Source organism: Megalops cyprinoides, unplaced genomic scaffold, assembly GCF_013368585.1.
Source record: "Megalops cyprinoides isolate fMegCyp1 unplaced genomic scaffold, fMegCyp1.pri scaffold_27_arrow_ctg1, whole genome shotgun sequence".
Classification (NCBI taxonomy): domain Eukaryota; kingdom Metazoa; phylum Chordata; class Actinopteri; order Elopiformes; family Megalopidae; genus Megalops; species Megalops cyprinoides.
In genome coordinates, this window is record NW_023494723.1 from 787,877 (window position 1) to 800,414 (window position 12,538).

General features: G+C 43.7%; 1 protein-coding gene across 1 annotated transcript in view; it reads right to left on the reverse strand.

The window, feature by feature from the left end:
* LOC118772293 (homeodomain-interacting protein kinase 2-like) overlaps positions 1–7,017 on the reverse strand; it is a 47,545-nt gene extending 40,528 nt beyond the window's left edge. Inside the window, exon 1 of the mRNA XM_036520547.1 lies at positions 6,009–7,017. Coding sequence (XP_036376440.1) covers positions 6,009–7,017 — 1,009 coding nt within the window. The remainder of the gene's footprint in view (positions 1–6,008) is intronic.
* Between the last annotated feature and the right edge of the window lie 5,521 nt (positions 7,018–12,538).

The following is a 12,538-nucleotide window of genomic DNA, read 5'->3' on the forward strand; positions in this document are numbered from 1 at the left end:
AGTTCTCTAGTGGCTAGGCACGGTCGTAGAGGCAGTTTGGATTAGTGGAAAAATCAGAAAAATTAAACGAGCTAATGAATAAAAATAAACTTGCATTCAAACAAAAGCAGTGTTACACAAATGCTGCCATTCCCTCAAACTGGAGACTACAGACTCCTACAGTCTTGTTAACCTGTCACAGAATGCTTGTGGAAGTGACACACCCAAACTCCTGCAGGCTTCATACCATTTTTATCCAAGTCAGCACACTTTCATAAACAACTCTGGGCAGTTGGCTGGAACTGGGAACTAATGAGCTATCCATCTCGTTTTTTACACAGAGGGGTGTAAAGATCTGATAGCATGGTGGCTGTGGGGTTACAGACATGACAATGAGGTGATAAGGATCCTGTAATTCACCCTCACTGCAGACTGTAAAGGTAATTACAATAAGATTCAATAAATCCCCCTGCCTCACCAAATAAAACAAAAGTGAATTAGGCCACCAGACATCATTTTTTGTTTGTTTAATGAATAAATACACACAAACATAGGGTTTCACCGGAAAAGGAAAGCCAGATGGTAAAAACAATCACTGTTATTACACTGAACTGGCTAAGCTCTCGGCACTCTGAGACATGCTGGGAGATATATATCCCATATCACATATGATTTGCTATGTTGTATTGTGTAATGGAAGCACTGCACTGCAGTGGAATGCAATACACTCTTGTATCTCCCTCTAAACTGCTCTGCTGATTCAAAGAGGTAGAATAGTCTACACCATCTAAGTTTCAGGCTTCAAACAGGATTTGGTTGTTGATTTACATGAAAACCTGTGGATCCAAAGTATTGCACTTATACCATAAAAATGCTCCTTATCAAAAATGGTGTGCACGCTGGTCCTGAAACAGTGTTATGTGCACTTATAAAATATACATATGGGTCTTTTTCTTATGCAAAGCTTGTTTCAGTCGCAGGTGGCTCTGATGGAGAAAGTTGGAGGGACTGGGAAACATACAATGACCATAATACTCGAGGCCAGGGGATTTTCCATGGCTGAGGCAACCAGGAAGAGTCCCCACAATGCCACTCCTGAAGGGAGGTGTGTATGTCCCTTTGCATACAGGATAGCGCCATCTACACCGGTGTTACAAAGGGCCAAATGATTACTAAACACGGGATGGCTCCACCCACACCAGTGTTACAGAGGGCCAAATGATTATTAAATGCAAGATAACTCTACCCACACCTTGGACATGCTGGGAGTGCATAAGTAACTACAGGAACATCTTAGCCCACTGCCCTCACAGTGGCCTAAGGCCCAGGTCCAGCTGACACTGCAGTGGGAAAATACCAAAATAAAATCCCCATTCTGGGGCCCACTCCCCAGTCCAGGGCCTCTGGTCCCAGCGCTGCTGTGGATAAAAGTCTCCAGCTTCACACAGAGAGCTAAGGGCCTAGACTGGGCCCAGGTGAGGGGGCTGGTTACTGTAGCTGTAACTGTAGCTCAGATATCAGCAGAGTGGATTGTGAGAATGCAGTCTAACTGTCCCGCAGCTCTTTTCCTTCTACTAGTGTGTGCCAAAAAACCATACTGTTCCACTCTGACTACAGATGGACTTCACAGTAGGGATGTCATGAGAACCGATGCTTCGGTACCAAGTCGACACCAAAATTCTGAAAATGTGATGGTACTCATTTTTCTATAGTACCATAGGTACCAATGCTTCGGTACCAAGTCGATGCCAAAATTCTGAAAATGTGACAGTACTCGTTTTTCTACAGTACTGTAGATACCAGGGATGCAGCTGCAGCGACCGCTCCGCCTCGACTCGTCGAAAACAAAAACAGTAAGAGCCGTGTATGGAAGTAGCCTACTTTGCCTTCGAGGCGGGTCATCAGGGATTAATGATAAATTTGCAAAAACCAGTGTGCAAGCGGTGCCATTGAACTTTTCAGATGAAAGGAGGAAACACTTCCAACGTAGCGAAGCACCTCAAAGACAGACATCCAGATTTGTTCAAATAATTCAAGGTGAGTTTCAATTCATGTTAACATTACATTAACAACGTATCTAAAATGTTATGCTTGTTATCCTTATCCTGAGATACACATTACCATTATTTTTGTTTGAGACAGATGGCATATTGCTGTGTAGCCAGCTATGTTCCATACGACGTTTGCAATGGCTGAACGCTAAAGGCTACCATGTTTAGCGTAACGTAATGTAACCATAGCTAGTAGTAGTCTACCGTCCTTACGGTTCAGTCTGTGTCATCTGTCATCAAAATACAACGTTAGCGTTTTAAATAAATAATTGCAGACTAATGACTGTGACCATGTCAGTAAATTTAAACTAGGCCTACTGCTTGCACTCTGAGTATATAGAGGTGTGTGTGTGTGTGTGTGTGTGTGTGTGTGTGTGTGTGTGTTAGTACATTGTGTGTGCATTCTTTGAGCTATACCTGATAACTGAAATCTCAATTTTCCTTTCACAATATCAGTCAGAGGAGGATGTCGACCAGGAGAGGCAGGAGCAAAGTCAACAAAAACATACACAGCCAACCATATCAGAAGCTTTTCAGAGACACATATTATATTATATTATATTATATTATATTATATTATATTATATTATATTATTATATATAGGCCTATTTATTGTTTACCTATTTTTCCATGTCTTGGCCAGGTACTGAAATGCTGTGCTATCATAAAAAGTTGATTGTTTGTAATTAAGCACAGTATTGTTTGTTTTAAATACTTGAAGGCTACACGCCACTGTTCTTTTTTGTAATGTTAATAGTTGTTTCTTTTTATTTATTATTTGAAGGCTACATGCCACTGTTGTTTTTTTGTAATGTTCAAATGCTTTTAATAAAGGAGTGTATGTTGAAGTACATGGGATTTATTGTTTTGTTTTTGTTTTTTTTTAACGTGGTATCGAATTGGGTATCAAGAATCGTGGAATTTCACTGGTATTGGTATCGACTACTAAATTTCTGGTATGGTAACATTCCTACTTCACAGTGCTACTGAGTGTCCTGTAGTGTCCTCTCTGTGTTCAGTCACATGTGCCAGCCTAGAGGTGATAAGGTCCCACATCTGAGAAACAGGAAGTGTCTGAGGTGTTGGCAATTCCAATGCAACCACTCTCTCTCTCGGGCCAGGGTTGGAGCCTTGTGGGGAGGCGGAGAGGGGGTAATAGTGCTAGGCTGCTGCATGTGTTACTTTGTGTGTGTGTGTGTGTGTGTGTGTGTGTGTGTGTCAGTGCTCCCGCCCCCTAGCTGTTGTGTTTTTTGTTTTTCCCTGTCTATGTGCTTTTGTTTTCCTTGTGTTCTAGCCCTGCCCTGCTCTCTGCCCTGTCTCCGCCCACATGATCGTCTCCACCTGCCTGCCTGCACACCTGCTTCCCATCACCTCATCAGCCCAGCCCTATATCAACCCTGCTTGTCTCTGTCTTGTTTGCCAGATCGTTTCAGTGTTTCTGCCTGTCTCATTCCTGCCTGTGTTTCCCTGTTTGGATTTTCTGGTTTTGCTTCGCCTGTTCCTTGACATCATATTTGCCTGCCATTCTGTCCTGATTGCCTGATCTGCCTGCCCTCACAGTTTGACCCTGCCTGTTGCTGTTTTGATCCTTGTTTTGCCCTTGGACTGCCTGCTTGTTTGACGATTCTGTTAATAAACGCCTGGAATTAGAGCACTCGTGGTCCGTGCCTGAGCCCTGACAGTGTGTTGCTGTGTGTGTGTACATGCATGGTTGGTGGGCACACAGACATCTCTAACAGAGCAGGCTCCTACCTCTTATGATTTCCTGGATTGACTCATGCAATCATTTCCTTTTCTCCTGCACAGCTGATCAATAGAATTAATCATCCAATTTGGAACTCTGAGTCACTTCTTTACCAAAAACACCCTCACCAGTGGCTGTATCTCTCATGCTCACTCCCCATAAAAGAAGCATGCCAAAGGCTCAAGACCTGATAGAGGAGGACAATAATCCCTTTATCTGGTTCAGACCATGTGGCCAGCTTACCTGTTACATCATCAGCTGTTGTAACAGGCAAAGGTCTGACAGAGGTTATACAATGTAAGCTAGATAAAGTGTGGTTTGACCAGCCTGACCTCTATGAGTTTCCACACCTCAAAGGGACTGCCCTACGCATAGCTCTGAATTAGGTTCATGCTTATAATTATATATCAGTACATCATCTTAAAAAAAGATTATCAAATCACAGCTTTGGTTTGACACTGGGTATGGTTACATCCCAATGTAGTAGTTACTTTATGTTTATCTATGTTTACTCAGAATTGCAGTGTTTGACTTTCCTGTGTAAATCCACCTCCGTGGAACTGTAAATCATTTGCGGAGTCCATGTCCCAACGAGGCCATGACATGTGCCGTTTCACTTGGAAAAGGGACCCGCCAGCATTAGGCTCTCAGATCGTACACCCGGACCAAGGCGAAGCTTCCCCAAGTGCTGCCAATGCTTCCGGAACTCTCCACCTTCATGATTTTCACAAGAGAGGAAAAGCTGAACTGGATTCTGTTTGACTGCCCATACGGGTATACAATCCTATCAATTGCCAAAAGAGATGAGAAAGAGAGAGGAGAGACAGGAAAGTGTGGTCTGTTCAGACTCCGGTCGAGAGGAACTGTTCATTTGGCCATAGCCATAGTAAATAACAACAGAGAACAGAATGAGCAGAGCACACACACAGACACACACAATGTAACGGGGATCTCTATAGACACACTCTCATACACTCCAATACTGCAGGCTCAACCGTATCAGCTCGGCTTTTACTGGAACTCAGAGCATGAAAGGGGAAATGCTTATTAAAACTTGTACTTTTTTCTCCTCGTGTAACATTTCATTAAACCCATTCCTGGGGCTGAATCTCCAGAGACCCTGACGAACCCGAGCTACATGAGTGGCTTTACTGGGGTGAAAGCCACACTGGTGCTGCTGTTGATAACTGAAAACATGTGACTCACAAACTTCATCTGAGGACCACCGCTATCATCCTTTAGTGTTTTCTATGTTTGGCATTCCTCTCCATCTCACACTGGAGTTCATATGCTCCTTGGGCAGATCCAGAGTGATGTGAGTGGCCCCCAGCATGTCGTACGGCACTGCCCAGACCCTGCCATGGCTCACTAGCCCTTGAGATATCAGCATGTTTGTGGATGCAAAGCTGTGTGGCGCCAAAGCCTTGTTAGGACCCATCCCACTATGGAGAGACAGAGGAGGAGGAAGCTGGGCTTGAGGATGCTCTCCTCCCCTCTCCCCACAGCGATCACAGCTGTCCGGATCTGTGCTATCAAATGGCCTGGCTCTGGAAGAAAGCAGGGCTGTTCATGAACAATGTGTGTGTCCGCACTTGCAATGTAAAAGCTAGCCACCCAAACAGAGGCCTGCCCGAATCAGGCTATAATAACAAATGGGGAGGGGGCATCTGTTTCTAATGCTGGGCTTGCTGGTCTGTATGGTGGTATGGAGATAGGACGCTGAACTCCAGCAACCCCTTGTCCACATCGCCTGGGACCCTGAGCACGGGAGAGTGCTTACAGGGTTTCCTTTAGCCATCCCTCCCAAGCAAACAAACACGCTCTCTACAGCGACCTTCTGGGGAGGGCAGAAACAGCAGGAACAGCATGTCATCTTCAAAGTTGCCTATTGTTACAGAAGACGCAATAAAGCCGCAAGCAGTTCAGCTAGGCCTTTAGTTTTAACACCCACTCTCACAAGTACACAGGCTGGGGGGGTGTTGAACTGGAGAGTTCCACACACAAAGCTCTGGGGAAGAGGCTGGAAAGAGGGACCCCACAATAAAGGCCGAAAAGCCCAGTTTATAAGCAGAGCCGTTAATCAGACACCCATAAATCTGGGTGAATTTCAAGAAGCATCCAGCCACCTGAAGCTCACCGAAGCCTATGTTTGAAAGGCAATATGGACAGAGAGATAAATCCCCCACCCCTTCTGCGTTCCCCATCTAAGGCCCAGGGGGGGCTCATCTGTAGCTGGAGCAGATGGCCTTGGAGACATGGCTGGCCGAGCCAAAGTCGATAACCTTGACACGGTACGGCTGCCGGGTGGGGTCCACCAGCATGATATTCTCGGGCTTGAGGTCAGCGTGGATGAGGCCCAAGCTCTTGAGCTTCATGAGCGTGGTGGCCACCTGCTGCAACACAGTCCGGATGTGCCGCAGCGACAGCGGGCTGAACTTGTTCAGCTTCAGGAAGTCATAGAGGTTCTTCTCCAGCATCTCGAACACCAGGCAGGTGTGACTCTTGTGCTGGAAGCACTCATAGGCACGCACAAGGTTGTAGTCATCAGAATTCTCCAAACTCAGCCGCGCCAGGATGCTCACCTCAATCTGACCCTGCCGCGTGTATGATGGGTGATTCTTCAGGATCTTGATAGCCACAATCTCATTGGTGCCATGCTTCCAGCACTTGACCACCTGACCAAAGGTGCCGTGGCCCAGGAACTCCAGCACCTCGTAGGTGTTGGTCATGGAGCAGAGCACCTCGTGCTGCACCAGCTGGTAGTCGCCTTCACCACTGGAGTCACTATTCTTGGCAGAGGTGACGGCGACAGCAGCGGCTGTGGCGGTGTTTGGGAGCATGGGAGGCTGCTCCTCCACGATCTGTATGCTGCTGCTACCCTCCAGCTCCTCACTCTTGCGCTTGAGGCCGCACTGCTGGTACATGTCCACCAGGCTCACCATGCTCCGGCATGTCAGATTGTGTCCGGCGCCAGCCCCCAGGGCCCTGCCTGCCGGGGCCACCACCACGTGCCCAGCCCCCGATGGGAGGAGAAGTGCCTGCTCGTAGGGCAGGGCGGGGCCCACGCCCATGCCCAGCGGGAGAGCTGGCATGTTCTTATTGGTGTGGCTGTACACCTTGGTGTGCGCGCCGTTCCCAGTCATGTCCCAGTCGCACCTTGGCTCCACCTTCAGCTTTTTCACGCTACAGAAGGCGCTAGACTGGAGAGCGTGGGGGGAGAAGACTTGCACTTGCGAGCCCATACCTGAGGGGGGTGAAGGTGAGAAGGGGAAACACAGTAAACAACCTTCAGCTTTCAATAAGGACAACTAGGGTCACAGTAAGTCAGTGACACACGCACTCACACACACACACAGGTCCACCGCCATTTCAGAAACATCAATATGAAGTCACAGCACCAGGAAAAAGCATCCTTGTTTGCCCTCTCTGCAAATTAAAATGACAGTTTTCTTTAATACACCTGGATTTATGGGACTGAGTTCTTTCTGTTCTGTGGACAGTTTGAACATGAATGTAAACAAATGTACTGGAATCATGCATTTCAAATGGAAAGCAGCACATATTTGATGTTGAGAAACAGTGTGTGTGAATTAGGGCTGCCCCCTAATAATCGACCACACGTTAGTCGATGAGAAGAGTCTTAGTCGACTAAGTTTTCATTGGTCGGTTAGTTGCAGAAAAAAAACACTCGGGAGCTGCGCCTTGTCGTTAAAAAGTTATTAGACTATGTCGGGCAGGAAATCAGGAAACCAAAGTGTGGGACCATTTCCAGCGTGTAAAGGACAACCCCAAGAAGCTGACATGCAAACTCTGCATGCAAAGATTCACCTATCATTCGTCGACCTCAAACATGACTTGTCTTCTGAAACAGGTAGGGGACAGATGTTATGAAAGTAACACGGCGATTTTCTCCGAGCCCATACAAGTCTGATATGCCTGACTGCGTCAGCATGTACAGCATGCAACACTTACCAGAACCCCAAAAAATCATGTGGTCTATTTTTCATGTGTTATAGTCATGGTCATTTGATAGATTAATTAGTACTTTAACACATCCTGAAGTTTGCCATGTCAGAGTTTCTCAGTTTAGAAGCAGGGCAGCAGTGTAGCATAGTGGTTAAGGAGCAGGACTTGTAACCGAAAGGTTGTCGGTTCAATCCCCGCTGGGACACTGCTGCTGTACCCTTGGGCAAGGTACTTAACCCACAGTTGCCTCAGTAAATTTCCAGCTGTATAAATGGATAACAATGTAAAGAACTGTAACCTATGTAAGTCGCTTTGGATAAAAGCGTCTGCCAAATGAATAAATGTAAATTTAACTATCAGGAGTCATTGTCGGGATAATTGTAACAGTTGTTTCTTTCGTTCCTCTACAATAACAACTATACTTAGGCTATTATATTATTATATCGAAGTCGTTCCACATGTGTACAAAATAGCATTATTGGTATTGGTATTGGTATTGATAGACAACACACGTGAGTTGTTGATCACAACGAAAATCCGTTTCTGTCTGTAACGTTACCTTACAGAAAGTAAAGTGTTACCTTCGTCCCAGCTCTCCCTTAAGTAGCCTAACGTTATTATCCCTTTCGCACGTAACTTATTTTTATGCAATGTAGCACGCTGTTACATTACATGGTTTGTTATGTTTTCATTGGCTTTATTAAGCTTCTCATAGTTTTCAGTTAGAATTTGCTATATTTTTTTAACATTAAATCACTATTTCCTCAAAGCTAAAATTATCTAGAATTTTTCCAATCTAGTGTTCTAATCGTACCGGTTTTAGCATACGTGCTAAACGGCTTACCACACCGGTGTGACCATGCGCGCGAAAGGGTTATTCCATTATGCTAAATAATTAATGGCCTAATTAACATTAATGAATTGCAAAGTTAAGGCTATATGCAGCTAAATAAATATAGGCTATTGTCATATGTGCTATTAGGCTTATCCAAGTGTTCGTGGCGACTGGGGAAACTAAATTACCTGGCTTACTGCATGTTAAACTTCATGTTCTGTTTTTTATTTATCATTTGTTTTATAAGTTATTGTGTTGGTGTTACAAGTTCATAAGTTGTATTATGTTATACTGTGTTGAAATAAATGAACAAAATGTTCCTTGCTGGTTGTTCCGATACATTCAGAATCATTATCGCTTTTGCCGTTAGCATTGTCATTAACAGGCGGATCGCTTCGTGCTGGCGCTTGTAAAATTTATATTTTAAAGGCTCATTATTACGGTTTTATATTTCTCTGTAATGTTACTTGTAACATTCTTCCTCAGCCCTGGAACTCAAACCATTTTCTGATGCCCCAAAAATATAGGCTACATATTTAAATAAATTAATGTCACAAACATGCAACGACTAGTCGACTAATGGCTTGAACTAACAACTACTAGTTTACTAGGAAAATCTTTGGTCAGGGGCAGCCCTAGTGTGAATTTACCTTCACAAACCAGAAGTTCATGCTTTGGTTTCATTCAGGGTCTGAAGTTAAAAGTTAAAAGGTGTCAGTCACACTTTCCCAGCAGGAGGGAAAGTATGATGTAGTTGTCCAGTGGAGAAACATACAGCCACTGCTGAAACCGACTTCAGTACAGCACGTGACACTGGCCAGGAGCTGCAGCCGCTGCTGAGACTGACTCCTCAACAGCACATCACTACCCTAGATTCTCAGGTACACTGTGACAAATTGCTGACAAGTTTAACTGTATATCACAATGCATCATGGGTCCAAAATAATTACAGTAGCTGACAGCATTTTTCCACAGTAACATATTGTAAAATTACAGGCAATTTGTGTTCTGACTGTAGATGATGCATATTACAGTTACTGTTGCATAAGGCGGTTTGAAAGAGGAAGCAGAAGAGCAACATTCGCCCACTCATCCACAATACGTAAGTTGAACGTAAATAGCCTACAAAATTAAAATGTGATTCAACTTGTTAGTTAACATAACCTAAGTAAACCGTGTATCAGCCTGGTTTGTACGTCAGGCATGAAGCAGACACCAGACCACCTCAGTGAGTGCCAAGGTAAAGCCACAAAGTCAGCTCTTTGGTGAGAACAATGTTGTTTTGTGCGAGTGACTGTAATTTCCCATTATTTTAGCTAAGTTGTGTTTTGAACCTAGACAGATTTGGGATTCAGCACGAGCTCAGTCTGCACTATTTTTTTTTTTTTAGCAAACATTAGCTAACTAAATCCAGCTTATGTGAAGCTAAAGCTAGCTACATGCATTAGCCCTATTGCTTGCAGAACAGGGGGACTGCCCATTGGTCCGAAGGCCCATTATTCCGAAACCCCAATAGTTCGAAAAATGTCCTATTGGACCTAAAGCCCATAGTCCGACGGCCCATTATCCCGAAAACAAAAGCCCACTGCTCTGAAGGCCTGTTACTCCGAAAAAACACACTCCCTAGAGAGACTTTTCATTTCGGCTGATATTTAACTTTAGCAGCTCTTCTGTGAACTAAGTTAAATAAACTTAAGTAAAATGTGTAGCGTTATTGTTTGACATTCTGAGACACCGCTAGTCAACACGTCCACGCAGTATAACATGTGAATATTTATAACATGTGAATTCATTAAATCAGAGTTCTGCTTTGTGAAATATGATGCCTAATCAGAAGAACTGAGTGAATTGTGAAAAGTCTGTTTGATAAGTTAATTTACATTTTAAATGACTGACGACGAGGCAAATAAAGTCTTCAACTCTTTCCTACTGTCGGAGGAAAACCTCCGTTAACATATTTGTATCATTTAGCTACAGGTGCAGAGGGAAACCACGTGCAGTGAGCACCACCGCTGAAGGCACAGTGATCGCCAACACACATCGGTGAAGACGATTTTCAGGTGAAAACATTTGCTATTTACATGATTGCGTCTGACGGTAATTATTATAAGGCCCAAGACGGTAATCATTATAATTATTATTATAATTATTAAAATTTGACAGATTTGGGATTCAGCATGACCTCTATGCTAATTTAGCAGCTTAGTTATCTCAGGTAAGCTAACTTTGTTAGCCTTGCTGCACTCTGCAGTTGGGGTGTGGGTAGTGAAACACTAGTCTTCAGGTTGTGGCACCATTTAATGGCACAGCCAAACATGGTTAGTCAAAGCTGTGCTTATTGTTTTTGTGTTGTTTTTTTGGACACATGACCTTAATTACTTTTTCCTGCTTTCTCTATTTTTTACTCTTCTTAGCCCAGAAATGTATTACTGCAAACAGTGTGCCCATGAGAGTAAAACTATAATAGGTTTTACTCATCATATGAAACTTCACAGTAATGCACCAAACTGCCCTTTTACCTGTGGTGTACCTGATTGTACCCATGCATTCAGAAAATTTTCAGCCTTCAAGTGTCATCTATACAGAGGTCATAAGGGGTACAAGTCTCACAGGAGTGCTAGAGACAAACAAATTGGCACAACACTGATTTGTCAGATTGGATTTTGTCAGATTTCATTTACAAATCTGAAACCATTTGAAAGGCCATATACAAGAGGGCAGGAAAATAACATGTCCTTTTAGGGGTTGTGAGAAAACATTTGGTGTAAAATCCACATTTGCATCTCATATTTCGAGAATACACAAAACAGTTTGGCTGTGCATATACGAGGCGGTGTTTCAACACCCATCCCAAGAAGCACAGTTTGAAAACCCAACCGGTGAGTCAGCCCTCCACCTCTCTCATTGAGAATGATGAACAGCCGGAGACAGGTGAACTTTATGATAGTGTGGATGAAGACATCTTTTTGAAGAACTTGTCTATGTTTTATTTTAAGCTTCAGGCTAAGCTACTTTTACCAGTGTCAGTAATTCAGGCTATCATTGAAGAGGTCCAAGAAGTTCATGATGTTGCTCAGTCGCATCTCTTTTCAAAAAGAGAAATTGTCCGTGCTTGGGGTGCCTGACATGACTATTACAAATGTAATTGAGGAGCTCACAAAAGATGATATATTAAAAAAGGACAACAACAGCGTCACAAATCAGTGTTTAAAAACAGCTTCAATTATGCTGAACCTCTGCCTTCGTATCTAGGTACAAATGACTCAGGAAAAGAATGCTTTGCACTGTATTTACCAATAAAGGAAACTCTTACTTATCTCTTTGAATCTGAGGCTTTCAACAAGCAGCATGAAAAGGCCCATTCCCGCCTCTCTACCCGTGATGTGTTCGAGGATGTATGAGATGGACAGAATACTACTGACAATGTCTTACTTAAAACTGAAACATCATTGTTAGCCTTGATCCTTAATCAAAATGCTTTTGAGGTTGTCAATCCGCTAAGATCAGGCTGAAAAAAACACAAGGTACTGGCAGCGTATCTGACGCTTGGCGATCACATGCAGCTTGTTCTTCTCTGCAGGGAATAAGACTTCAAGTTTTTCAGACAGGAAATGGTTTTCAGTCCACTGATAAAAGATCCCAAAGATCAAGGACAATGGTATTGTTTTGAGGGATGTTTGAAGTTATTAGAGGTTCTGTTTGTGGTATACATGGAGATAATCTTGGTTGCTTTGTGGAAAATTTCAGCAAGAGCTCCTTTTTTTTCGGTTTTGTGATATAGACAGACAAACATTTCAGCTTAGTCCATTGTCCACTGGTTCAAAGAGAACAAAACAGTCATATCAGCAGCATGTACAAGAACTAGGAGCAAGAGACACAGACTCAGTGTGTGGCATAAAATTTGACTCCATATTCAGCCAGCTATGTTACTTTCATGTTTGCCAGCCTGGTCTTCCGCCATG